Source organism: Psittacula echo (genome assembly GCF_963264785.1).
Source record: "Psittacula echo genome assembly, chromosome: 5".
Taxonomy (NCBI): Eukaryota; Metazoa; Chordata; class Aves; order Psittaciformes; family Psittacidae; genus Psittacula; species Psittacula echo.
In genome coordinates this window covers 17,778,293-17,805,897 of record NC_137739.1, presented here as the reverse complement: position 1 = coordinate 17,805,897, position 27,605 = coordinate 17,778,293, and the positions used below count along the sequence as shown (strand labels likewise).

Below are 27,605 nucleotides of genomic sequence, written 5' to 3'. Positions count from 1 at the left end.
ATGATCAAGAGATGATCATCCAACCTGAAATGCTTGAAAAGAAAATCATGAAACTAGAGGTAAGGAGATGGGAAAAAAAAGCATTTTGGAAACTTTGAAACAATTTATTCAGTTGTTCTGTACAAGATGAACAGTTTGCATACCACCCCCACCATCTTCAGCAAGACAGTCCCAACACACTAAAAAATACCATAGTAACCTGCAGCTCTTACACCCAAAAGGAGCTGCTGTCTGAAGCACATGCCACAGGAGCATTGCAAGTTGCCTCTCAAGGCAGAGATGCCAGAATCCTGGCTCCCATCCACTGCTGGGCCTCTGCACAGTTCTGCCTTGCCATGACTCTGCTTCATCCCATTCACTCATTCATTATAGCATGTAAAGAAAAAATATCCCACAGAAATTCCACCAAAGAAACATTTCCCTGAGGCAAGAGGCTTCGCTAAATTCCTAGAAGGAGGGCATTCTGCTCCGGCCACGCACACGGTGCTTCCCAGCAGAAGCAGTCAAGTGAAAGCAAAGAGAGGGAGTAGAACCAGTACCCTAAGTCACTCACTGAGGGTCCCTACCCTGCAGGTATCCGAGCGCTCTGTCAGCTACCAGGGGAAGCAGGATTAGGCCTTCAACGAGAACCGTGCGACATCCACCGCTCAGAGTCCATCAGTAACTGCTGTGCTTAGTTTTAATATCTAGTTCTGTCTTTGGCTCTTTTGCTACAACCTAGGTATTTTCTGTAAACAAATTTTAAATCTGAGCTGCTTATTCTATTTAAATACAAATGATGCAATGATCTTGGGAAATTATCTATCAGCTCAAACTGAAAACAGTCAAAACCAGGGAAAACTAAAGTAAAGATTTGCTGGTATACTCCGTGTCAGCATCCTTCTCAAAGCTCCCAAAGGAAGGCTGCAACCTTTTGCTTGAAATACCAGTGAAGTTCGTGTGGATCAGCACTACTACTGCACGATTCAGATGTGGCTGGGGGGGGTGGGGAGGCTGAGCAAGGCAAACTGGGAGGAGAGCAGAAAATCAAACCCTACATTGCTCTGCTGGATGCACAGCTTGCCCTTAGTGCATTGACTGAAAGGTCTGAAAGTTACAAATTCACAAGACAATATACCCCCCAATTCTAGAAGGTCCCATTCCTGCAGCTGCAACAAGCACATGATCCTAGTGCAGAAGTCATTAAGGAAAGCAGTATTACTCTCTGGAATTCACTTGACCTTGCTTAATATAGATCATTCCCTCTGCCCACCAAAGAGATCCTGACTGGCGACCCTAGGAAAGAATGGCTTTAAGGGAGGGTCTGGAACCCGCCTGCACGTCCTCAGCTACAGACTGGTGCTCTTGCTGGGTTTGGTGCTGCATTCACAGGCACCAGGACACCACTGAAGTCCAGACAGTGCAGCTTTTTGTTTTTTTTTTTTTCTTTTTTGATGTGCAACCATAAAAAGCTCTATTAAATAAACAGAATACATTTTAAATACAGAATGATTAAAAAAGGGTTAAGGAGCACACAAAATAGGCTGAAATGTGTGTCGCTAGTCCATTCTTGCTCCACCATAAAAGGCACTGGAATTATGTCTTCCTATACATGTGACATGCTGAGAAGTGTCCCAATCAATCCAATGCATTCGATGGTAATGAGGATAAAACTGAGCAGGAAAAAAGCATCCCTTTGGAGGAAAAAAAATCCAAAACCCAAAAGAAGGAGAATTCTCAGAGCCAATGACTGCATCTAAAAATGTCTCTCTAAAGAGCCTTCCTTCTCCTCCAGAGGGGAACATTAGGTGGTTTGTTAGATTCACCACACAGGAAATGTTAAGTTCTCCATTGAACTGTAGCAGTGTTTTATAGTACAATTGAACAGTTGCTCAAATGTCTTCAGAAAGCACTGGCAGTGCTAGAATTATCCAAGTAAATCCAAAGCAGAAGAAAGAAGCACCTTCCATACTCTCCACTGGGAGACCAAGGAGGTAACTGGACTTGGAGGTACTTGGCAGGTACAGACAGAGGTGGGTGAGAATCCCCTGCAAGAAGCTGAGCCACCAGTGTCTCCCTGCGAGTTCCAGCTCCTGCCAGTGCCAGGGAATGCATGAAGGGCAGCAGCAATAAAACAGTGCTACAAAATGCATCTCTCATTAGGGCATGGCGCAAGGTGGCCTTTGTGTGGGGCTTAGCTCTGAGTGCCTCTGAGCCAACACAGCACCGAGCTCTTCATTGTGATTCAGTCTCCAGTTGTCAGGAAGAAAAAAAGAAAGTAGGGAAAAAACCCAAAGACACAGCCGGTATTCAAAGTCCATGACCTGTTCCTCTTGGCTTTATCCTATGCGTGCTGTATCCTATGCTCCTTGCAGACATCACAACTTGCGCTGCTGAGCATTGGACCCTTTGCCGTGAAGCTGAGAAGCATCTGAAAGAAAAGAAAACCAAGTGGGAAGGGGATTGAGCATCAGCTCCACAGAGCTGTGTGCAGCTGGGGCAGCCAGATCCCTCTGTACAGAAAGAACTCCCTCTGCTTACCAGCTCCAAGGAATTGGGGTAAGAGGATGTGCTTGGAGACATCTCACAACTGGGAGCAGCCCTGGCTCTGCACCTGAGTTAGGGACTTGGGAAGCACTGAGGGTCTCCTGTGGCCTCCCAGCAAAGGCACCACAGCATAGATTCAGATTGCTGGTTGATAGCTACCCTATGCCCTTCTCTAATAGCCACCCTACCATGTCTCCCCATTCAGGAAACTAGAAATATGTGGTACTGGCTGCCTTGCATCTGAAAGTGGTTTGAAATAACACCATTAGTACACCTTTGCTGCTGTAGTGAAGGCTTTAGGTGCCCACTGAAGCAGGAACAGAAAACAGGAATGTAATCACTGAAGTATCACAAAGGAACAGAAGTGGAGGGGAAAGAGAAAATGCACTGAAGAGAGAAAAAGGAAAGAAGTTTAAGGAAGCAGAAGTTTTCCAGGATCAATTAAAGTACCATCAATGATGAACAAATGGGTGTATCAAGATGCACAGTTAAGCGGCAGGGGCACTGAGCAGCGTGACAACAGCTTCTTCTCCAGGACAAGGACAGTCCATTCCATGCAAGAGCTCAGCCCCAGCACATCACATTTCTGAAGCGAGCAGTCAGAACCATCACCACAGCACCAGCACACAAGCACCTCCCCCAGCAGCAGAGACACACAAGCAAGCACTGACTGCTCCTTGCTCAGGTGCTGTGATGAACACTCATATAAGCATTTTCATGAGATACATCAGCATTTGTATTGCATTTGTAGCAACCTCCCAACACACCGGAGCCCTCACAGTTTTCAGACAGAGCAATGTGGTTCAGGCCACCTGCTTTTAGGCAGCCAGACACAGTTTATGCCACAACATAAATTAATACATTTTAAGATTATGGTAGTCACTTCAGTATCGACTGTGTCCTTCTCCAGAACACCACAACTGGTAATGTTCCCAGAGATGACAGCATGAGGCTCAATCTCTGATCTTTATGAGAGAACACACAGTGAGAAGACAGGTCCCTGATGCAGCTGTCTCAATGATCTGGTTTTCTTCCCTTATTCCAGTCACCTTTTGTCTACTCACAGCTTCTGGCACTACATCCTGCTAAAGAGCAGGAGGCCATCAAGAAGTTCTTTTGTTAGAAGCCCTGTAAGCAACAGTGAAGTAACCACTCTAAACTCCCTCAAGTAATGGGACAAAAAACTCCTCAGTGACACAGAATACATTTCACAAGCCATGTTCAAACTGAAACCAACTATCTCAAAAAATTTACAATCAGGAAGGGGCTGTCACACCAGTGACTGCTGCTAGTAGCTGCTGCTTCTGCTCTACCACACTGGAGCAGCATAACAACCCACCTGAGATCAGCTTCAGCCAAAGAAGCAAAGACAAGGAATCCTTTCCATCTCCCCAGTGCACAGCACTCCTTTCTTCAGCAAAGAGCAGCTCCATAGTCAAGGGCATTTTAGCCCATGCTGGCCATGGGAGGCCACCTGAACCCCAGCACATCTAATGCAGCAGTAGCACATCCACTCCTAAAGCAGGCCCATATTCCCCAGGGAGACAATCCAACAGGAGCAGGCACCAAGACAGCACTGAACTGCACTGAACTGCTGAAGAACACTTGATCAAGAAAGCAGAAAAAGTGATTACCAACAGGGAAAGCAACTCCCTGAAGCAAATAAACCTAATCTGCTGGTCCTGCATTTTAATTTTCAAAGTGCTGCATGGATTCCCCTTACTTCCCTCCTTCCTCCAAGGTGCTGCTTATTTATACATGAGCACAGCCCACCAGGCAGGACTCCACTTACAGAGAAGGTGTTCTTCGGGTAACTCTTGGTTTATGCATTGATTCTGCAGGCATCACACTCAGGCTTAACTGCAAAATCATCCCATTGCCCACACCAAGTAAAGCAAACTCCATCTACACCACAAATCTGGTGCAAAGGAGATGCAGGCAATTAGCTCAGTGCACAGACACGGGGCATTCTGCTCTGACACATTTTATGTAGGTCACCAGTAACAAAACTCTATAAAACCCAAATATTCATTCCTCAGCAGTCCCTGGCAGACTATGCATAAACTTCGCAGCTTTAATCCTGGCTGGATAATTCTTCACCACAACACAAGCAGGAAAGCTGAGTACCTCCAGAACCAATGCCTGCTGTAAGCAGCCAGGGCTCCTTATTCCAGAAATGCCCAAGTTTGCCCTGGCTAACAAAACAGAACCTCAGGATGGCCGTTGGCTTTAGTGACGCCCACACTGGCCTGACAACCACTTTGCTTTCAGCCCTAGAGGAACCATCTGCTGAGACAAAGGACAGCTCAGGAGGCAGGAGACACCGCGACAGACTGACAAGTTACCTGGCAAGCTCTGTGGTAAATGAGTGGACAGGGCAGAGTGTGGGAGTGGCGCGGCATGGTGGGGGCTGGAGTGCAAGCCAGCTAGAAGACCTAGAGAGAAAAACAAAGAAAGGACAGGGGAAAACAGGAACAAATATGCACTGAAGACAGAAACGAGCAGACGAGCTGCCTATAGCTCAGCTTTCAGCTATTGGGATTTCTGGGTTAGCTACCGGGATGTGCCAGAGGTTCTCCAAATGCATCTGCTGGAGATAAAAATGCATGAAGCAACAGCAAGAGAGATGAGTTGGTCTGCAATGAGTTAATGCAGCAGAGCACTGGTGGTGGTGTTATTTGACAGCACAGGCACAAGTGACACACACATGTGACCAGGAGAATACTCACTGTGGCCAAGGCCATGGTGAAAAGTTCCTGGAGCAGGTCCCGTAACTATTGCATCCTTTGATACTCCTGCTTTTGGGGAGGAGTCTGAACTGAAGGAGATGACATGAAGAGGGAAGGAATGAATAGGAGAGATAATACCTAACGGTGTGGAGCTTAGGGCAGCTGGCAACTTTGGATTGCTGGACTTGTAGGATGGAGCCAGTACACTTAAGGAGGAAGAACTTGTTAGCAGCACAGCTCCACTAGTTCCTTTCTGAAAAGCAACAAAAAAGGCCAGTCAGGAGTGGGAAAGCTAAGGTATAGCATCATCCGTACTTAAAACAGCTCCAAAAAACATGGAGCACTCAAGATTTCCTCCTTACAAGAAGCACCTTCCCAGCCAGAGCCCAAGAGCTGCCAACCCTGGAGATGCCCAGGACACATCATACATGCTATCTAAGCTCTTCTGAATGGGACTGTACTGGATTAAACTCCTGCTTCCTTACTCTGGAACTGTGTCTCCATTAGGCAGAGGAAAAGCCTAAGAGTTCCAGGGAGGATGCTTCCTACTCTGTTTTGGCAGCAGATCACTGCTGATAACTCAGGGCACCCTGAGTTCTGGTGGACCTCTGCACCCCAGAAGGTTGAGGACACCACAGGGGAGTGCTTTTCAGCTCTCTACCTCAGTAACAATCAAGGTACATGGGCTGAGCAGCATATGGATTTCAGGCCCATTTAAATACATGCATTTAATTGCTCAGCTCTTTCCATGTGCTACCAAAGACAGGTATGAACAGCCAACAACAAATTAATATGACAGCATTAGGAACGGCCTCAAGCTGCACCATGGGAGGTTTAGACTGGATATTAGGAACAATTCATTCCCCAAAGGGTGCTCAGGCATTGGAACAGGCTGCCCAGGGCAGTGGTGGAATCACAGTCCCTGGAAGCGTTCACAAACCATGTAGATGAGGCCCTCAGTGACATGGTTTAGTGGTGGCCTTGGCAGTGCTGGGGAATGTTTGGATTTGAGGATCTTAAAGGTCTTTTCCAACCTGCTTGATTCTATGATTCCTTTTTTGCTGTAGGTAAAAATTAAGGCACTTATACCATTAAATCCAATGGCTGAAAAACATGAGTCTGTAGATGTAACCCAGGAGTCCTTCAGGAGACATTATAAAGCCATGAACTGTCAGACCCTGCATTCCACAGTACGCCACTGAGCTCAATTCCAAACACTACTTCAGTAGCTTACAGAAGTAACGGGGAGCAACAGGAAAGGGACAGAGACAACCACCAAAGCTGGGCAGGGATTTGAGTTTATAGCCCAGAATCAGAGACTATTCTACAGGTCAGTCATGAAAAAAGTGGCAATAATACTACAATTGCTTGCAATAATTTAAGAAAGGTCAAGCTTGCAGACCCAATTCACAGCAAACCGATCACTATCATTTTATTTTATGCAATGATATCTAGCTCTAGTGGGGACTTGCCCTACTGCACTTCTTCTGACCCAAATGGGAATTCTACTGCTCCTGGAAGTCCCAAAGGCAGGGCAAGAACATTCTACAGCCTATGCAAAAACTGCAGTCTGGAAGGTGTTTTGCTTAGTAGTTAAAGCTGAAAATGAAAGCTGGAATTGTGGCATGCAAGCCCCTGGGAAAGGCCAGGACTTCCCAGCCTAAGCAGCTAAGATCCAGACAGTCAGTCAGGAATTTCAGGAAATTCTTCTGAAGTCAATGCTTTACAACAGGTCTGAACACAGGAGGACGTGCCTGACACAACACCTCGCACTCCCCTGGCTCGAGGCTGGCCCAGGACAGCCCTGCTTACCGGCACAGAGGTAGAAGATGCGGTGCTGCTAACGACAGCTGGCTTGAGGGAGGAGGTCAGCAACTTGGCCACCCCTTGAGTGCCCCCACTAGAATCTCCATTTGAACCTCCCGGAGGTGCCACCAGAGTCAGCTTCTGTGAAACAGGTGTCTTCTTCACCGAGGAGCTTGAGCATGGGCGGCTGGATGCCTGGCCCGAGGAGGGTGTCTGCACACTGGGCAGCAAGCTCCCAGAGGAGCAGCCCTGGTTTGCAGAAGCTCCAGACGAGGAGGAGCTGCTAGAAGAAGCTCCGTGCTTGGAGAGAGAACCAGAAATGAAGGGCGATTTGTAAGATTGTCCTGACGAGCCAGAGCCACTTGAGTGCTTTCCTGTGTAGCTGAGAGATGATGATGATGAACCTGGGCTCTTGTGGGAGCTGCTTGAGTTTTGGGTGCTGCCTGGTGATGCAGAGGAATGGAAGCTCTGAGCTTTGGTTGATGACTTGACCTGCTGGAGGAAGGAGCGCTGGGGCAGTGGGGAGGAGGACTTGGGATTCTGCAGTTTGACAAATGGAGCTGGGGAGGTGAATGTTTTTTGTAGCTGGCTGCCTGAGTGAAAGACCTTCACCTGAGAAGCCGGCACTGGCGTAGAGGTCTGAGGGCCGTGGCCTGGCCGGACCAGGCTGTGGTGTTTCTGTTTAGCCTGGTGTGCATCAGGAAGGATTTTGCTGGGGGAAGCTTGGCAGGAGAGCTCTTTGTAATTAGAGTTCTCCGTCTTTTTGTCTTGAGACGACTGGCCCAATGCCAGGGCCTGCTCAGCCAGGAAGTTTAGAGGAGACTGAAGGGAACCAGAGGATGATGTAGGGGAAGGGGTGGACTTTGGAAATGTCCTCTTCTCCTCTGAGGATGGGATCTTTTCTGGTGGAGCTTTTGGAGCTCCAGGAAGAGTAAAGTCAGGACTCCCTCCTGCCCTGCTGTTCAGCACAGCCAGTTCCTTAGAGACTGCTTCGAGCGAGGAAGTGGGATTATGAATTAAGTCCTCATCCAAGGAGTCATCCATGAAGGTAGCAGGAGTGCCAGTGCTGCTGGCTGCCTGGGCTGTCCCAAGGGACAAAAGTTCTCTGGTTTGGGCACTGATGCCCAGAGCTCCTCCCTGAGGCTCTGAAGACAGAGCTAAGGTGTTGCTCGAGTGCATCGAAGGAACAGAAACTGACATCTTTTTATCTGGTTTGCAGGAAGATTCCTGGAACAGAAGTCACAAGAGAAGGCAGAGTCAGGACAGAGGCAGGGTTTCCTGCTGGAAAGGGAAGGGATCCTGGTTTGGGGATAAAAGGCAGGATAAGCATGTTCCATGGTCACCTGCCTCCCTCCCAGCTGTTGCTGCCATCAATTTTAGCTGCTCTTCTAGTTGTTTTTTCAAGGCCAATACTGACTAGAGTTATTTCACAGTACAAACTCCTTGTATCCAATGTATAAATACAAAGCTTAAATATAGGCTTTAAGATAGCAGTCACTTGACTCTTGGCACATGTCAACCATGAGAACCAGAAAACAAAGAACTCACCTTCACTTTCCCTTTAGTAGAAGCTATAACTTTCTTCTTCGACCTATTTTGAGGGAGACAAAAGAAACACAGTTTCACTGAATGCCCCCAGGGAAGCATCCTATGAGGGATTACATATCGGCCCTGTTAGTTATGATCCACTGAGGCTTTTGCAAAGAACCAAGGGAACAGAGGCAGCATCTCAGGTTGCTAGGATTCAAAACCACATCACATTTGGATGCTGCTCTAGGAAGCCCCAAGTCCCACACAGGGGAATGAATCAGGGAGCGGAGCAGAGTCTTGAAACAGCAGCAGAGCTGTGCAAACACTCAACAGACACATCCTGCACCAGCTCCAGGGCTCCGAGCTACTGCAGAAACCCACTGCTGGCCTAACTACAGCAATACCCATAGAGAAAGTGATACAGAGACTGGTTTGGAGCAAAGTTACACATTTCTTTAAGGTTCCCAGGAGAAGTCAAGGATGAAAAAGCATCTGCCAAATTCGCAGAAAATAGAACATTTGGCCTGGTCAGATGCAATCTCTGGTACAAAGCAACCCTGAACTGCTGTAATGGTATGGCTGAGGGAAAGATGACTCTACACTATTTCCTACTGTTCCTCACACTTCCCCTCACTTACCCAGTGCCACGAACAGGATCGTCTGTCCAACAGACATCAGCCTCAGTCTGTATCATCACTTATTATAGCAAGATCCATGGGACCCTTTGGCACTAAACCACTTGCCCAGCTGGATTCTGAGGGCACTGTTGGTTTGCCTCCTACAAGCCTGTTGCACCCATCTTCACTACTTTGAGTTCATTGCACCCCTCCTTCACCCAGGCAGCAAGAATGAGGGAATCCAGAATCAGAGCGACTGAACAGGCAGCAATAATCACACTGCTTGCACCACACTTCACTTTACCTTCATCTGCCTCCCAGGTACTAGCACAGACTCCAGTCTGCTGAACAAGGCCAGGAGGCAACCTGGCTTCAACATCCTTCTCTTTGAACTTACTCTAAGGCTAAAGCACTTCAGGAAGGCTGTTGTTGGGAGATGTCACACACAAACAACTACCCTTCCTAGACCTCCCCAAATGAAGCAGCGCCAAACTATCTGATGGGAGCCAAGCAAGCTCTGGTGCTCCTGTGTGATCCACCCAAGCCCCAAGGAATGGAGTTCATCAGTTATCACTCCAAAGGAATGCTACACGATACTCACAGGACTGATGTGAGGTGTCCATGTACACGCCTGCTCTCCTTAAACAGTGTCCTAAGAAGGGAAGAGAGCAATGAGAAGTGATATCCAGCAAGACCCAGTAGAGCAGCTGGGATCACTGGAGACAGAGCTGTACAGTTCAGCAGGGGACTTGGTGAAATTAAAATCACAGAGAGCAAACAGCATCCCTTTTCAAGGAAGATCCTCCTGAACTCCCCCACACAGTTCCCTCTCTGGAGCTATGCTTGTAGGCGCTGGAAAGGCCATTAAGGCAGTTATTGGTCAATAACTAAGGAAGAAGTTCTGCCAGCTTGAAAAGCTGACAGCCAAATGGAAAGGCAGCACAGTCATTCAAGCTGGGCATTATTACTGCCATGCATCACCCAAGAGCTGGCAGATCACACAAGAGCTCTTCACCAACTTCAAGGTTACCTTCCCCTGCCTCAAATAACATGGATGAGAAGTCTCCACATGCTGCATCTCTCCTGCCTTCACATTCCCAGCAAACAGCCAAGGTGACTTCTTCAATAAGCACCACCATCTCCAATAACTGACTAACCACCATCAATAAACAGAGCTTCAGCCAAACCCCTTTATCCCTGAGGCCAAGTAAACCAGGATCTCAAACACTATTTCACCTAAACCAGCTGCCACTCAGCTGTAAGGGTAAGATGCTTATAAATAAACCTCCAGTACTGGCATGTGGAATACACTTCCCATCTGCTGCTAGTACCCTGACAAAGCCTTTTGCCATCCTTTCTCTTTCAAAAACCAAGCTTATTTTAGCCTTTTATTCTGTTAATCACCTTTTTGTGCTACCTGAAAAAGCATGGCAGAGCCTCTCTGAACTCATATGCAAAGTTGCTACTCTGCCCATCTTCAGGTTCCTCATGAGCTTCTATGATGTGATGACAGTGACTCAAGCTGAATCGTCCATAAAGCTGTTCACAGTTCTCCTAGTGTTGCAAATCCCTTCTCTACCCTTCCATGTGGCTGTCAGTCTACCCGGTCTTTAAACCACAAATCATAGAATATCTCAAGCTGGAAGAGGCCCCTAAAGATCATCAAGTCCAATTCCATCAAGCCCCAGCAAGAAAAAACATTGTCCTTGGGCCATTAGAAAACCACCAGGAAAACTGGTTTTATTCAGTCATTCTGTAGTTGTAGTTAACTTCACTGGAAAGCCTTTCTACACCAACTCTGAGGTGAGCAGTTCTATGCCTAAATAGTTCACCTACAAACTAAGGGTGAAAGACTTTAATTTTCTTTAATTCAAAGAAAAGAGTCTTTCAAACTTGGCAAGCTCAGATCCTCAAAACAGTAACATCTGCATTAACTAAGTAGGAATCTCCACCCACATCCTAGTGCCATCATTCAGCTCCCATACACTACAACACCATACTACAACCATGCACATTATGTACTTCATGTGCACCTGCAATAAATGGCCATGGACTTTTCCAAACACGGCTGTAACATGCTACTCACTGCTCTTAAGAACTTGTACCTACTTCTTCCTTTAGCCCCCATGAAACCCAAAAAGCAAACTCAGCAGAGAGAAGATGACAAGGCTGCCCAGCTCTTTAAATGCAAAAAGATGGAGGTTCCAGCAGTAAGACAGTACAGTTGTTCCTTCTTTAAAACTATGGAGCAAAACAAAGCAGGCCAGGCATTGATGACAGTCCTAGAATGACCCTCTGCAACTGCCAGCTCAATGGCATGGATCCTGGAGGGTATGAAAGAGCAGGAAACAGCAGCGAAGACACCAGATAGGGTAAAGAAAACCCACACTAAAATCCTACTTACTCTACTGACTCTCTGATGTGTCCAGTGCAAGTCCATAAGCCCAAAAAAATTTCTGCTTTGCTTTCTTTTGGGAATATCCTAGCGAAGACTTCCCAAAGAGTCTGAAAAATGTATCCTTTGTGAGACAGATTACAAAGTGACCCTTTGCAATACAGAGTTAAGAAACCAGAGGCCAGTCAGCCTCACCTCAGCTCCAGTTCTACCTTGTAACTTGTCACCACCAGTGGCATCCTTCGGAGGTCAATACAGGGGCCAAGACAACTCAACACAGTCATTTACAACCTGGACTACAACAGGGCTACACTCTCAGTAAGTTTGGGGGTGATGTGAAAACAGAGAGAGAGAGGAGAATATGTTGCAGGGCCGTGCTGCTGTTCACAGAGACCCTGACAGGCTGGAGAAAGGGACAACACAGACCTTGTGAAGTTCAACAAAGCCAAAGGCAAAGTCCTGTAGGTGGCATGGAATAACCCCAGGCAGCAACATGGGCTGGAGACCAACTGGCTCTGTAACAGCCCTGCACAAAAGGACCTGGGGGTGCAGAGAAGGACCCAAGGGTCGTGGTGGACAAGTTGAACATGAACCATTGCTGCAAGGGTGTACTGCTGAAAGCAAACTGTATACTTGCATGTATTAGACAAGAGCACGACTCACAGTTCAAGCACTTATTCCCCTCTGTTTAGCACTTGTGAGGTCACATCTGGATGCAACATCCAGTTTCAGGGTCCCCACAATACAAGAGACACACTGACAAACTGGAGACAGCCACTGTGATGGCAGAGGAACAGGGACACATGAGAGACAAGGAAAGGCTGAGGGAACTGGTTTGCTTAGCCTGGAAAATATGAAGACCAAGGGGGGATCTAAAGGCAGTCTTCCACTACCTAAAGAGTGTGGAGCTCAGGGAGCCATGAAGATGGAGCCAGACCTTTCTCAAGAGTGTCAAAAGCAAAAAGAGGGAATATTCAGTTCAGTATAGCAAGGGGAATTCCGAGTGGAAGCACGAAAAGATTTCATGAAGAGTGATTTAATACTGGAACAGGGGCCCAGAGATGCTATGGTAATCTCTACTCGTGTAGATCTCTAGAACTCCACAGGACAAGGCCCTGAGCACTCTGATCTAACTTTGAAGCTAGCCATTCTCTGAGCAGGGGCAGGACCTTCTAGGGTCCCTCAGGACAAGGAATCCCTAAGGTACAACTTGATTCTTGCTCACCTGGCCTGCATCCAGCCTTTTGGCCAAAGGGGCTTCACCTCTCCATCTAGGAAGGTCTTCACATAATCCTCTAGAGACTGAGCCTTATTCTTGTCAAGGTCATAACCATCCAACTTAATCTTCACCAAGTGGCAAAGCAGCTCCCTGAAGAACAGGAAGATTTCAAATACAGTTATGTGGATAAGTGCCCCCAGTTGGAGGTCATTCTGCTTATCCAGGGCTGGATAACCACACCTAGATATGCCTGGCTCTGCACAACACCTTGCTTCAGTAAAACAGACCCTATGCTGCCTCCACAAGAAAGAAGAGGGGAAAAGCACATTCCCTGTTCCGTGTGCACACATCCATGTGCCAGGGCAGAGAAGACATGTTACCCTTTCCCATTTTAATCTCCTGAACCAGCAGAGGTACTAAACTAGTGACACCTGTAATTGTGGCACTAACAACCACAGAACTGAACCTCTCTGCTGACCTCTGTACTGAGAGGCAGTGAGAAGGCAGGAAGCAAAGCTTACTTTGTTCAAAGTGAATCGGCCATCTACAGACCAGCACCCCAATTTGTTACAGAAGCAGACAAAAAGGACAGCAAGATTGAGTCTCATTATCTTTCGTCACTCTTCCCTTCTCCCAGCACTCTCTTGTCAGAGCCTTGGGCTCCAGGGGCAGCAATCCCCAGGAGCTGTAACTGCTTTCAGAACCGGAATCTGGTCTTGGTCAGAGTCTAGTCTGTAGGATTTCAGCAATTCAGCTGAGTTCCTTCTTTTCCCAAAGATCTGTCACTCTCTCTTTTGGCCTCTGCACAGAGGGCTCTTTGCATTTCTCTCAGAGTTGGCCTGTGCCTAAAAATCAGCAATTTATATAAGGGTGAGATTTATTCAGTGGCTTCCATAAAGAGCACAGTCTGCCACAAATCTCCAAGCTGACTTACTACAGACAATCAGCGCTGCTCTGAAAACAAGATACAGGTACCAAAATACTCCACTTCCAACTGCACAGAGTAAGACATGTCACAGGTTCACTTAGTATCTAAATTATGCAAACCTGATTTCATCATTCCATTGAAACTTCTTTCGTGGTCCCGCAGCACGCTTCCCTCCCTTTTCTTCATCCTCTTCATCATCAGAACAAACTCGGTCTCGCTGCTCTTTGTCCTTTTCTTCTTCCAGCATTCTAAAGTGGAGACAATGTGGAAGTCATTGTCCTGGAGGTTCAAGGAGAGGGTCAAGTATCTCTAACTATCTATCTGTTCAGGTCTCAGTAGTCAATGGTAATACACACATGGAAAGAGGGCCCAAATCTCTTGCTTTGGTTGCAAGCTTAGCCAAGTGCTCAAGGTTAAGAAATCTCCCAATATTGTGAAATAGAGACCATGGGACTAACCCAGCCTTCGTGTTTTCAGACTGCCATGATCCTAAAGGCACACCCTGCAGAAGTGAAACACCAGCCAGATTCTGGTCCCATCAGTGCTGCTGCAGTTGGCATTGCCATGGGTAGTACAAAGACCACACACAGCTTGATGAGGCCAACTAATGCCCATCAGCAATTTTTGACTACAGAATAAAAAACAGGTTTTAAACTTCATGAGAGCAGGGAGCCTGCTGAGCAGAGCTGCAGAGGTACAACATGCAAACAAGGGGCTTACTTGGCAAACTTGGCCTGAGTATGGGCTTGGCATTCCTCCTGGTACTTTGCCATCTGCTCTGGCATGGCCCTTCCAATCGCTTCCTTTAGCTTCTGCAGAGGTTCCTTCAACCGACCACCCTAGAGCAATCACCAAACAGACATGTGACATCTTCCAGCCAGGACACCCAAACCTGGCAGGTCAAGACCTGCCCAACCCCAGATCAACATCACCAAACGCAGGGCCTGAACCGTGCTGGTTGGAGGGCACCACCCCACCACAGAAGGTAGACAACAGCTGTGCTCCAGAGATCAGGGGTAACCTGCACATGAGACGGGGCTGTGCTGCCAAAGCCACTCACCTGCTCGTAGAGATAAAGCTTACGGGCACGCTTGACCAGAGTGTCCTTGCTGCAGGGGAAGAAAGCAGCCAGGTGGGCATAAACCCCTGACCGGATCTGGCTGTTCAGCTCCCGGGTCTGCAGCTCGATGCTGAGGGACAAGACAAAAACAACGTTGAGCAGAGACCTGGCAGGGGTTCTCTGCATAACATAAATGCAGCCCCGATGCAACCTGAAGAGCTGGAGGCAGGGAGAGAGGAACAAAGTGCAAGCTGCATGCATGATGATTCTTCAGGTTTTCAAACAACAGACTTAAAGCCTTGTCCCAAGCTGTGGCTTTTAATCTGGTTTCAGAGGATCTTGAAAAGGAACAAAAAGATGTCAACACTCTCATTTATTCTGCCGCTCTTCCTGGCAACTCAAGTGCAGGAGCATCAGGCAATGACAAATGAGAGGTATGCACTGCTGATGTCAGAATCTACAGCAGTCTAACTCAGAAGAATATAGATTCAAACTTTATCCCTTGGGCTTGAACTTCCCAGTGAGAAGGTCAGAGGTGCCAGTGTGCGCTAAACCCACCTACACAGTTATATATCTTAGAGAGCAGCTCTTTAAGCCACCTCTCAGTGTCATTAAGTGTAAAAATCTGGAACTGATTCTACAGGAAAGTCATACAAATATAAATCTCTTCTGAATGTGCTTAAAGTTTTCAGTTTGACAACTGATGACTATTTGTGCAGGCAGCACTGGAATGCTGAAAGGTAGCAATCACCACTTGAAACATGAGGGAAACAGATTCCTCCCAAACTTCCCTTCATCAATTCCCTTCAAGTGCTTGATAAACCTTAACGAAATCAAAGCCTCTATGATGATCACAAAGCTGTGTGCATTCAGCAGCCTTCTCCAGGCACTTGAAAAACAATGAAACCATTATCAACAACTGCATGAAGCAGCACTGACATTCTGTAACTGGAGGACTCGATAACACAGAGCAGTGATGGAGCTCCTCCAGTCTGCACAGAAAGCCAGTTGAACAGAGCAGCTGTAGCCCAGTTATAAAAATATATATATTATATATGTATATATATTAGCTTGTATGTGAATATATTCCATATAACTTCAACAGCAAAGAACATGCCTGATATTTCTGACAGGGAGAGATTTACTGTTCTTCTATCAAGCTATAATCACAGGTCAAATGACCAAATTTAAGTACATGGACATCAAGCATCATCTTGAGACCAGGCGGCCTGGATATAGCCCCTCCAACATTCTCCTACCTCAGACATACATCATGCTTCACCTGAAAGTCACTTCCAGGAGACTTTCATGTTACTGTAGGCATGTTCTGTGTGGAGGAACCCCACAACTCCTGCTAAACCTGCTCCTAAATTTACCAAAAATGCTCTGCCTAATATCCTCCTTTCCTATTCTCCCCCAGCAGCACTTACTCCAATATGATGTTGTTGATGTCCTGAGTGAAGAATCTCTGTCTGCCTTCTCCCTCGGCAGCTCTGGCAGCCTGGACATTAGGAAATAACACAAGGCACCATCAGTTCCCATATATAGACACGCACAAGCAAGCAGCAAGGGCATCACCTGCAGAGATAAAAATATTATCCCACTCTGCTCAGTGCTTGTCAGGCCACACCTGGAATACTGTGCCCAGTCTTGACCCCCGCTATATACAAAAAAGATGTGGGCAGGCTGGAGAGGATCTAGAGAAGGGTCACAAAGATGATCCAAGGTCTGGGAAGCATGTGTGGAAAGGCTGAGAGTGCTGGACTTGCTCACCACTGAATCAAGAAAGCTCAGGGGAAACCTTATCACCAGGTGCCAGTATTTAAAGGGTGGCTACAAAGAAGACAGAGACTCCCTTGCTATGAGAAGTCACATGAACAAAGAAGGGGTGATGGACACAAGTTACTCTAAGGGAGATTCTGACTGGATACAGGAGGGAAATTTTTCACAGTGAGAACAACCAGCCACTGCAATAATCTCCCCAGGGAAGTGATGACTCCTCAACACTTTGACACTTTTAAGATTCAGCTGGACAGGGTGCTGGGACATCCACTCTGGGTCATGCTTTGCCTAGAAAGGCTGGGCAAGATGATCCTTGAAATCCCTTGCAACCTCATGTTCTATGATAATCCGGTGGGTTTTAAACCACTTCAGAGCACAGTTTTATTGACCAAACTCTCCAGCTCCCTGCTGTAGATGGGCTAAAAGCTGCTCCCATCAACAGGCAAAAGAGAGGTTGTGTCCCTTCCTTTTTGCATCCTCAGTTCAAGTCCAACCCTGCCATCTGAACTGCTAAAAACCACATCCTGCCCAAAGACCCTCGCATTCTGGATTCTGCTGTCCAGATGCACTAAAGACACTACACCGGAGTAAAGATTTCTCCATTGACTGGGGCAAAGGAGACGGCTTGGGCGCAACTGGCTTCTTTGGCATGCTTCTCACTGAGAGAAGGGGCAGTTTGAGGGCATGGTTATAACTCCACATTAGAGCTGTTAGATTGATTAATGTGAGCATAGAGCTTCTCCCTGAACACGAAAGATCATCCTCGTCATGTTGAATGAGGGTCAGGGATACTTATCCCCAGGCTTTCTAGCTCAATCTGGACACTAAGCCAAGAAACCAACAGAAAGAATAGCAGCCCTAGGGGATGTGCTATTCCCAATCAACACCATGGAAACTAAAAAGAAAATAATGAATAAATCCTGTTCAGGAAGCTTCCTGAGCTATGACTACAGCACACACAGTGCTGCCCAAACATCACACCCATGGAAAACATGTCCAGGGGGGAATAATTCCAAAAGCTGAACAAGATAGTAGAAAACTGCCAAGAGTTTTCAGACTCTTCTGAGTGGGGCTGTAAACAAAACTGGGATTGACCACAAGGCACCACATCAAGTTAGTGATTCCTTGCATGGGAAAGGAGACCAGGAGAGAAGGACAGGGCCTGATTCTTAAATTCCCGATTTAAGACTCCAAGGTTTGGCTAGGAAGTGATTGCTTTATGCCCAGAAAGGGCACATTCATCTCTGTCAGCAGCCAGTCACACACAGCTGTGATATCAAAGAAGAAGGCTCAATGCTAAAGAGAATTCTCAAACAAGAAGGAGAGGGTTAAAGTCAAACCAATTCAAGTAGAAGAGGGAATGCCTGGAGGCTCCATTTAACTCAGGAGATGCTCTCACCTGCTGGGATGAAGAGACCTTTCCCTCAGACAGAGGACTGGCACCTCTTCTTTCCCACATGCAACAGATCTTACATCCCAGATTCCTAACTGCCACAGAGGCTTCAGTTTGTTAAATCTTTATTTCTCCACCATAGTTTCTTTCCTTAACATACACAGTTCACCAACAGGCACAGCAGCAGGAAAATCTGTGGGTAGTGTGCTATTAGCCTATCTTGCAGCAACATAACAATCAACTTAATATCATGAGAGCCTCCATAACATTCTTGTTTAACTCAGCTATAGTTCAGAAACAGCTGTTTCAGGGTTTTCTGTTAACAGCCTGAATAGCAAACAGAAACCCATGAACAGACTGTTCTTTTTATCAGCTGTGGCAATATTTTCTTCAATTCCTCCTTCTCTTCCATAGCTCACCACTATATACACTTCACATTTCTCAGTAGAACACAGATCTCTAACAGAAGCTTGTCTTTAGTAACAGGAGTTATTAAGAGCTGCTCAACTAGCAGGTGTTGTAAATCCATGTGCCCTGGGAGGCAGAACACAAACCACTGCACAGGCCTGAGAGCACCGTTGACAACTTACAAATCAAGGCTCCAAAACATCACTAGTAGCAGGAACAAAACATCTCAGCATTTGTCAGGCTGATGGGAACAGCCCTCACAGCAGAGAAGCCCCACAGCAGCTCTGAAAGCACACTTCTTTGACAAACCAGGAGAGAGATCCCTGATCAGCACCAGGTACTTCCCAGCTCCTCCAGAACTGCACTTCCCAAAATATCACAACATTCTGGAGAAGATGGGAGAGATCCACAGGAGTTCAGCTGCAGGAGAAGCTACATGGCACCCTTCTAGAAATTAATATATTCCACTCCCTAAACAATACCCCAACACTGAGATGTTAAAGATGGGTAAAGAACCCAAAATGCCAGTGACGCAGCTATGGAACTTGTGTTTCAGGAAGGCATCTGCCTGCATATGACACAGCAAATGCTTCTAACAAACCCTCAAGCCCCATCTACAGGGCTTCTCGTGCCTTCTCACACTGCAGAACAGGTAATGCTTTCCAGCTGCACCCACTCATCTCACACACAGAACATTCCACACCACTTCATACACTACATCCTGACTGTTAACAGCACATTAAAACTATTACACTGGAATTAGTCCTTCAGCCTCAGTTTGCATTTTAAGTTAATTTATTTTCAATTTACTTTGGAAATTACCTCTGGCATCAGGTCCATACTTTGACAGGAGAGGTAAAGAAGCCTTGCTGCCAGGTGGGATATTGAGTGTTACATTCAGTAGGTAACAATGCCAAGGAATCTGACACTCCCTGACATGGGTGTTCAAGAAAGCAACTTGGCCATAAGAGAAGCCTGGGTGACACAAAGGTGTGATCCCACACAGCACTGCAGAACAATCCCACTGGAGAATGCTTCCCCATTTCCACTATGGGAGCAGCTACCCAAACCCAGCAGGGCTGTCCCCTCTCTGGTAACCCCACAACCCAGTGCCCCGCAGCAACCTGCCTTACCTGAGCCAGTTCTTTGATGCGTTTCTCCAAAGGGGGTGGGAGGCCATCTGGGAGCGAGGGCGGTTGCTTGAAATCCTGCTCCAAACCCATCCCTGCAGGATTGCTCCCATCCTCCACGTCAGGACAGGGGCTCCCTTCCGGGGACTCACTGAGGAGCCGCTCCAGGTCGAGGTCAGTTAAGGAGTCCATGGCAGTCGCTGCCTGAAGCAGGTCATTGTCACTGGCATGGCCAAAGAGTGAGAGCAAAGGGTCGGCCATCGCTTCCGCCTCCCTCGGGGCCAGGGGTTCTGCTGGTGAAGGAGTTGCCACTTTCTGCTCTTCATCTTTTTTCTTCTGAGCATCCTTCTCCTTCTGAAACCTCTTCAGCATCTCCTTGACACTAAGAGCTCCAGAGTATTTCTTTTTCTTCTTCTCCTTACTGGCATTTAATGCAGTAAAGCTGTAAACAGAGTAGGGAGGAGGAAAGGGAACTGAATACAAGATGAAGGAGTACAGAGGAGGAGACCTTCATCCCAGTTCACTTCAGTCATAGGCACCAATCCCCCCGGAAGGCTCAGCCCCTTGACCAGTGTGGAATAATTACTGAGTATGATTTAGAAATTAAACTTGTATTTGAAAATATAGCATTGTTCACACATAACAGAAAGGTATAAAATTAAACAGACATTCAGGGTAAGGTGCAACTGCACCTGGCATGCAAGGAACTCACTCCACAGCGGTTCCTGTGGCAACACTGCACTAGGATGGGGCCGAGTGGAGATTCTGTGGCCAAGCTCTGTCATAACACAAGCAGAGATGGGAACTAGGTGGGAGAAAAAACTAATAAGGATGGGTAAGCTGCATACTTGCTACCCTGAGCCAACAGTCTGTCATCTTTTGACAAAACATTGTCCTTTGTGCAAACTTTGCTCCATTTTAATACAAAACCACACCTCCATCTCCAATGCTACCCACCTCCAAGGTGAGACCACCCCTCCTCGAGCATGCTCTTTGAATTCTTTTTGGTCTATATCTTTAAAAGCGAAGCGAGAGAATTTTACACCAATAATAGTAAAGGTATGTATGACTAGAGTCACTCAAGCTCCACCTTGAAGGGGAAAAACAGTACAAAAATGGCCTAAGGAAGGGGGAATATCAGGGAAGACATCATTGTGGACAAGTCGAGGAAGATTCCATTAGCAGATTACCCTTGACTCCTGGGTCTGGTCGACAGGCTGGACCTTTCTTCCCCCCCACATAGCGATGCCTTTGGGTAAGACCTGCACTGTACCAAGTGCTTCCCAGGAAAATTAGGAATCTCTATATAGAGTCACTTTCTACTTCTACATTTTGAAACCAGGCTGTGTTATTCGTAACTTTGTCACGCGTTTGTACAATTCACAATCCTATCATTTGCACGTGCTTTCTGCAGACGGTGTATTTATCACCAGCAATCCATGAGAACCTGTATCTGTTGCTTCAACAAACTGCACTGGTGAAGTAGCTAATCGTAATAGTTTTCTCACTGAACACGACCAAATCCTTTTAAGTGTGGCCGTGTTAGTTCCTGAGCATGAGGCTGAAGGCGCAGTGCGCTATTAGCGCATCCAGAATCGTGACAGTTCAATATAGCAAACACAACTGGACTGCAAGTGGTAAATTGGGCATCACTCAGAATCCAAGGCTCGCCACACCCAGCCACTCTAATATCTGAGGACCAGCTGGAAGGCAAGGGGGGGTTATTTTCTGCCAAAAAAAATTATCTTTTCTCAACAACCAGTTGTTATTCTCTTAACGCAACAACCAGTTACACCAGAAAGAGCATTCTACTGCCTTTTAAGGTGCTCTTAAGATCCCTCTGCTTGTTAAGCTCAGAGAAGGCTGTTCTCTTCCTCACTGCAGAGGGGTGATGGAGCTAGAACCATCATAACCAAGCAGAGCTCTTACTAGCTACATGCATTATTCCAGCATGCAATAATGGGAAATGTACTAGTGGAGAGGAACTGAGGCAGGAGTGAGTTAGTATGACAACAGCTTGATACATTTTGCCTGTTAAAACCAGGAGAGCAAATTACTTTTCCCGGCTCACTATGAAGGAACCATGCACTGACAGGACCATGTCAGATGTGTGGCTTGGTGCTGCTAGAAAGAATATCCATGCAGAAAAAAAGGAAATCCCAAAGAATAATTAAGAAAGAAGGAAAAAGATAGGAGGAAAATGTAGGAAAATAGACAAAAACAACAGATACAGACATTGAAACAGAAAGGCCATGCAGAGCAAAGCAACAGAAACAAAGAACTCAGCAAGACAAATAGCCACTCAGGTTTACAGCCAGGAGAGAAGCAATACAGAAGGGTGATCACTCATCCAAGAAATACTTTGGGCAGGAGTACAAACAATTGCCAGCGAGAGCAGGAACACACAACTTGCCTTTCTGCTATGTTCACCCAAAGGCTTCTAACCTCTTCCTCACCACTAGCCTGACCCTCGCACAGCTCTGAGTTCCTGCCCTTCCTGCCTGCCTTTCCTTCCCCAGCTTTGTCCCTGTAGTCATTATCCTGCTCCTCAGGCTCTCCAATCCCTGTGCCGCTGTACAGCTCCAAGACACGCCACCACTGCTCCAGTGGTGGCCCTTGTGCTCACACACCATTGCTGTGGAGCTCTGCTCCCTCCCTGATCCAGCTGCTTCTTGTCACACACTGTGGAACAATGGGGGCATTAGGGGCTGGTGGTTCCACTGCTCACACTCAGGCCACCTGCACTGCAACAGGTACCACTGCAGTGTGACAAATGGCACTGTGACCCTGAAGCAGAGTGTCCAGCAGCAAGCACTCCCTCCCCTCCTTACCCAGCTTTGGGAAACTTGGACTTCTTGGATTTCTTTTCCTTGTCGTAAGTATCATCTTTCTTTTTCTTCTTTATTTTTTCACCTCCGTCTTTCAACTTCCGCTTCTAGAGAAGGTTAAAACCAAGTCATGACTAAAATGTCTCCTACAATGCTCCCTGCACTCCCAGAGCCCACGAACAGGAGACCAACTCCTTCCCCACTAGACACATGAACCGAAACCCCACACATGGTTACTGTGACAGAGGGCTGCTGTCACCTCTACTCTCAGAATCAGGCAACACCAACAGAGTCTCATCCATACCAGACATCCCTCATTTTACTGTCAAATACAGGGACAGAAAAAGATTTCAAGGGCTCATCCCTATTCTGTCCGTACCAATTCACAAACCTTGCCCTACTTTGAAGGTCCACACACCATTCACACAGGAAATACAGCAAAAATTCAAGGCCAGGCTGGACAGGCCTTGGAGCAACCTGGTCTAGTGGAAGATGTCCCTGCCCATGTCAGGGGGTTGGAACTGGATGAGCTTTATGGTTCAATCGACCCAAACCAGTCTGGCATTCTATGAAACCCTCTGAGCACTAACAGAGGAAACAACTGAGAAAGGTGCCTTGCTGACCTTGGGACACTTCTTCTTCTTCTCTTTAACATAGTCATCTTCAGATTCAGATGCTTGGCGAAACTGCAGCGTTCCTGAGTTGATGTAAAACCCTCCATACTTTGTAGTAAGCGAAGCTGGAACAAGCTCATCGTACTGGAGATAAACCAGAACAATCCATTAGCACTGTAAGCAGCTGAGCTACAGAATGAACTGCAGGATTTGTGCTCCCCAAAAACAGACAGGCTGGGCACACACCTGGTAACCAGCGTTATCCTGCTGGGAGCTCCCCCCAGCATCTCCCCTTCCCTTGGGATCTCCTGTTTCCCCAGGACCTCCTGTTCCCAGCCCTATCACACTCCTGGCTCACACCCCACACAGGTTAACCCCAGGTGCCAGCTCAGAAACAGCAGCTCTTTTAACCACCCTCCCGGTGCTCCCAGCCTCACCGCTTCAGAGTTATCGATGAAGGAGTCGGATTCATCGTATCCGTACCCCATGTCAATCAAGTCCTGAATTCGGTCCTTCCTGCGTCTCTTGCCACCCTAAACAAGAACAGATTGACAGTGTTCAGCCTGTTTTCCAATTCCCACGGGAGAGCCTTCGCACAGGACACTGACACTGGCTCCAGCACAGGAAAGGGAACACTTGTTTGTGCTCCAAGCAGCAGCAGAACCAGACCAGCAGTAACTCCCACCATGCTGTAACTTCAACATATGGTAAATCCAGGTTTAGGCCTTGTCATACAGAACAAAATCAGTGCAGCCAAATGCAACAAAGCAGTAGGCTGCCCAACAAGACTGATGTTGTGCCAACAGACTTCAGGTTGAACTGGGTCTGTACCCCTTCCAAACTTCTGCCAGTGCAGGGATTGAGTGTTCTTCCAGAACTGCTACATAGTCCATACAAACATGGTACTACACACATCAAACTGTATACATCAAGTACATGAGAGTGACCCATAGGTCTGATTTGTATCACAAGACAATACAACTCACTATCCAAAGTGCCAGTTGTAAAGCAGAATACAGTTTTATTGCCACCTACAGAAGTAAAGGGAGTGGAAGAACAGAGAGGAAACAGGCAAGACAGATCTGCTTCTCTCAAGCTATGCAGCCAGTGCTGTCCTGACAGCAGAAGACACACCACACACTGAATTTAAGAGACTCGACAGACTGCATCATGCCACAGCCACCAGGCCTAGAAATTAATTTTTGCCCAAGAAGATTAAACTTTATAAATTACAGTAAGTTATTTGCCACTACAAGCGAGCAGGTTGATCAATTTCACCAGACTCATCTGATTGAAGAACGCAGCAGAACTATTTTTGGGGACCACGGGCCTGAGACAGAAAAAGAACAAGAAAACAGCAGCTTCCAGGAGAGAACAGGATGGCCAGAGAACAGGAAGGTGAGAGCCAGTGGCCACGGAATGAATACTACAGGCTGAAAAGTGAACAGCAGTGCCCATTCTAAGGGATAAAAGAAGATAAAGAACAAAAACATACATATTTTTCTTCAAACTTCCTTGCCAGAGCCTCTACTTTATGCCTTTCCTTTTCATCATCATTAAAGGGATCAGCCAGGTCTTTCTTCTAGAGAAAGAAAAGAGACAAAAGCATCAGAATCAACCCGTCATGCTGCCACCACAACCCCATGCAGTAAATCCATCACAACCAGAGCAACCAGGTGAAGTCCAGACACATCAACCTTCAGTACAGCATACAGTATTTTTTAGTATTTCACTAACCACATAGACAGTAGAATCAAGAGCATGCACCATCAGCAAAAGCTGTGTGCTGCAGTTGACACACTGGAGGAAAAGGAAGGGATCCAGAGAGACCTGGACAGGCTGGAGAGGTGGCATCGTGCGAACCTCATGGAGTTCAAAAGGCCAAGTGCAAGGTCCTGCACTTGGATTGAGGCAATCCCCAGCACAAACAAGTCTCCTCAGGCTGGGGGACACTGGATGGAGGAGTCCTTCTCCTTTGAGGAGAAGGACTTGGGGGTGTTGGTCAATGAGCAGCTCCCCATGACCAGGCTTCAGTGAGCGCTTGAGCCCAGAAACCCCCCCATGTGCTGGGCTGCAACCCAGTGTGAGCAGCAGGTCGAAGGAGGGGACTGTCCCCTCTGCTGTGCTCTGGGGAGAACCCCCGTGCAGTTCTGATCCAGCTCTGGGGCAACAGCACAAGAGGGACGTGGAGCTGTTGGAGAGAATCCAGAGGAGGCCATGGGGATGCTGTGAGGGCTGAAGCAGCTCTGCTGTTGAGACAGGCTGAGAGAGCTGGGCTTGTTCAGCCTGGAGAAGGCTCCAGGAAGACCTTAGAGCATCTCCCAGTGCCTAAAGGAGCTACAAGAAATCTGGAGAGGGGCTTTGGACAAGGGCCTGTAGGGACAGGACAAGGGGGAATGGCTTTAACCTGAGAGAGGGGAGACTGAGATGAGCTCTTAGGCAGAAGTTCTTCCCTGTGAGGGTGCTGAGGCACTGGCACAGGTTGCCCAGAGAAGCTGTGGCTGCCCCATCCCTGGCAGTGTTCAAGGCCAGGTTGGACAGGGCTTGGAGCAACCTGGTCTAGTAGAAGGTGTCCCTGCCCCTGGCAGGCGGTTGAAACTGGATGAGCTTTAAAGTCCCTTCCAGTCCAGACCTGTCTGTGACTCTGGGAGTGTCTCAAGGCTGCGGGTGCTCTCTCAGCCTATTCTGCACCCACCTCTGCTTCTTCCAACTCTCAAAAGAAAACACAAAACTAAGCAGCATGAACCATGAATTTACTGCTAAACAGTTCAGAAGAGAACTTGCAATCCCAAGCAGAACCCAAACAACTTTCACTTCACAGAAAACACCCACACATGCAGTACAGCAGGGTCCCCAAAAGGCACAATCCAATACTGTGGAAGCATCTCTCCTTTTCCTCACAGCTGCCAGCAAACCAGGTACCAAAAATCACTGTAAAGTAATTTCAAACGAAAGGAGCATTATGTCCCACGCTCTGCCAACAAAACATCCCCTTTGGAACATGAAATTCCAGCCAAGGCAAAGGAGTGAGATGGTGTGGCCTGACAACAGAGCCCCTGCCTGCATGCCAGTTCTGCCTGCAGGATGCCTAACCCTCCACTTTCCACCTCCAGCACCCCCCAGCTTCAACACACACTCCAACAACAATGCTGAACAAGCCTTTCAAATCTTATAGCGATAGGACAAGGGGTTGAAACTGAAACAGGGGAAGTTCAGGTTAGATATAAGGAAAATGTTCTTCCGTGTGACGGTGCTGAGGCGCTGGCACAGGTTGCCCAGAGAAGCTGTGGCTGCCCCATCCCTGGCAGTGTTCAAGGCCAGGTTGGATGGGGCTTGGAGCAACCTGGTCTAGTGGAAGGTGTCCCTGCCCATGGCAGGGGATTGGAACTGGATGATTTTAAGGTCTTTTCCAACTCAAACCATTCCATGATTCTATGATCTTCAGGTACAAGACAGGTCCCCACAGGCCACAAGGACGCTCACCTTGTCTCCCGAAGAACCACCTTTTATTTTCCCTCGACAGCTCTTCAGAAGATCTGGGTAGAAAAATTCAGGACAACGTTTGTGGTCTGGCTCAAAGAGGGTGAGCGTGATCCGAACGGCAGTGGCAGCCGGCTCCACGTCCTGGGGCTGCTCCGCATCGTCCTTCCGAGACCTCTTCAGGAAGGTGCTGCTCAGTGGACCATGGAGAGTGGTGAACGAAACCCTGTGGGGCTCTGTCATGGCTATGGCCAACTCTTACCGCTTCTCATGGCATAGTTCCCATTGCACCAGAGGAGCTCTGCCCCAGACGCACATGTACAGATGTCACCAGCTGGTTACAGGTAACGGAGGACATCAGAAGTGGAATGAGCCATTTAATTCTCAAGTTTTCTTGGGAAACAACAGAAACCCCACTTGCTGCAGCCGGTAGAGAAAAAAAGTCAGCGCTGGCCCCGAAGTAGCCCCCGCGGGGCTGCTCCTGCCCGCCACACCGCTCCGTTCCGAATGGCTGCGGGAGGAACCGACGGGCCCAGCCGGGGATACCCCCCGGCACTGTGAGCACGACCAAGGGTCCCGCACCCGCGGGGCGTTGCGCGGAGCCCGGGCGCCGGCTGCGCCGCGGGGCCGGAGCTAAGGGGGAGCGGGCCGCGGAGCTGCAGAGGCACCCGGGCCCTGGTGCTGAGGGGAGACAGAGACCGGCGTTCGAGGGGGAGCGGGCCGCAGGGCTGCGGGGCCCGGTGCTGAGGGGAGGCGCTGGCCGGGAGGGGCAAGGGCCGGGGCGGGCCAGGCCGCACTCACCGCTGCCGCCGCCGGGTTCCCGGGGCCGACTCCGAGCCCCGCTCCCACGTCACGTGCGGGGGACGCTGCCCTCGCGCTAAAGCCGCGCGCCCGGCACCCAATCGCAGCCGGCGCCTAAGTCACGCCTCGGAAGAACGGCGTCCTGACGGCCGGCCCGGGCCACGTGAGGAGAGCGGGCCAATCCGCGCCGCCGGTGCCGCTCCGTCCCAGCAGCCTTCACGCGGCGGCGGTGGGGCTTGTGGCAGTGGTGGGGCCGAGGTTTGGACCTTCTGTTGAGGCGCAGTGAGGAGGATACGGGGTCGCGGGCCGGCACCCGCAGCTGCTCCGGCGGTCTCAGAGCGGCGCTCAGGGGAGTCCGG

General features: G+C 48.2%; 1 protein-coding gene across 6 annotated transcripts; it reads right to left on the bottom strand.

Moving 5' to 3' along the window:
- Nucleotides 1-147: 147 nt before the first annotated feature.
- Nucleotides 148-27,365, bottom strand: UBN1 (ubinuclein 1). Of its 6 annotated transcripts, none has more exons than XM_080619680.1 (18): nucleotides 27,247-27,365; nucleotides 26,449-26,865; nucleotides 24,461-24,547; nucleotides 23,403-23,498; nucleotides 22,975-23,109; nucleotides 22,355-22,458; nucleotides 19,527-19,965; nucleotides 16,241-16,311; nucleotides 14,811-14,940; nucleotides 14,471-14,589; nucleotides 13,870-13,998; nucleotides 12,829-12,972; nucleotides 9,810-9,860; nucleotides 8,610-8,652; nucleotides 7,068-8,288; nucleotides 5,256-5,508; nucleotides 4,872-4,961; nucleotides 148-2,410 (listed from the first exon to the last, which is right to left on the bottom strand). In XM_080619680.1, the coding sequence occupies exons 2-18, from the start codon at nucleotides 26,686-26,688 to the stop codon at nucleotides 2,358-2,360; spliced, it is 3,405 nt and encodes a 1,134-aa protein (XP_080475806.1). In that variant the 5' UTR covers nucleotides 26,689-26,865; nucleotides 27,247-27,365; the 3' UTR covers nucleotides 148-2,357. The 6 variants fall into 6 exon arrangements, with proteins under 6 accessions (XP_080475806.1, XP_080475807.1, XP_080475809.1 ...); XM_080619681.1 differs by having other exon boundaries at nucleotides 26,449-26,779; nucleotides 27,247-27,294; XM_080619683.1 differs by lacking the exon at nucleotides 4,872-4,961 and having other exon boundaries at nucleotides 26,449-27,316.
- Nucleotides 27,366-27,605: the final 240 nt, after the last annotated feature.

What these genes read in the sequence shown, in the direction of transcription:
- UBN1 (XM_080619680.1), bottom strand. Translation starts at nt 26,688, where the DNA reads ATGACAGAGCCCCACAGGGTTTCGTTCACCACTCTCCATGGTCCACTG. An exon ending in CAATGGAATGATGAAATCAG is followed by an intron (nt 12,973 to 13,869) that starts GTTTGCATAATT and finishes CCTGTTCTTCAG; the next exon opens with GGAGCTGCTTTGCCACTTGG. An exon ending in GGACACCTCACATCAGTCCT is followed by an intron (nt 8,653 to 9,809) that starts GTGAGTATCGTG and finishes CCCTCAAAATAG; the next exon opens with GTCGAAGAAGAAAGTTATAG.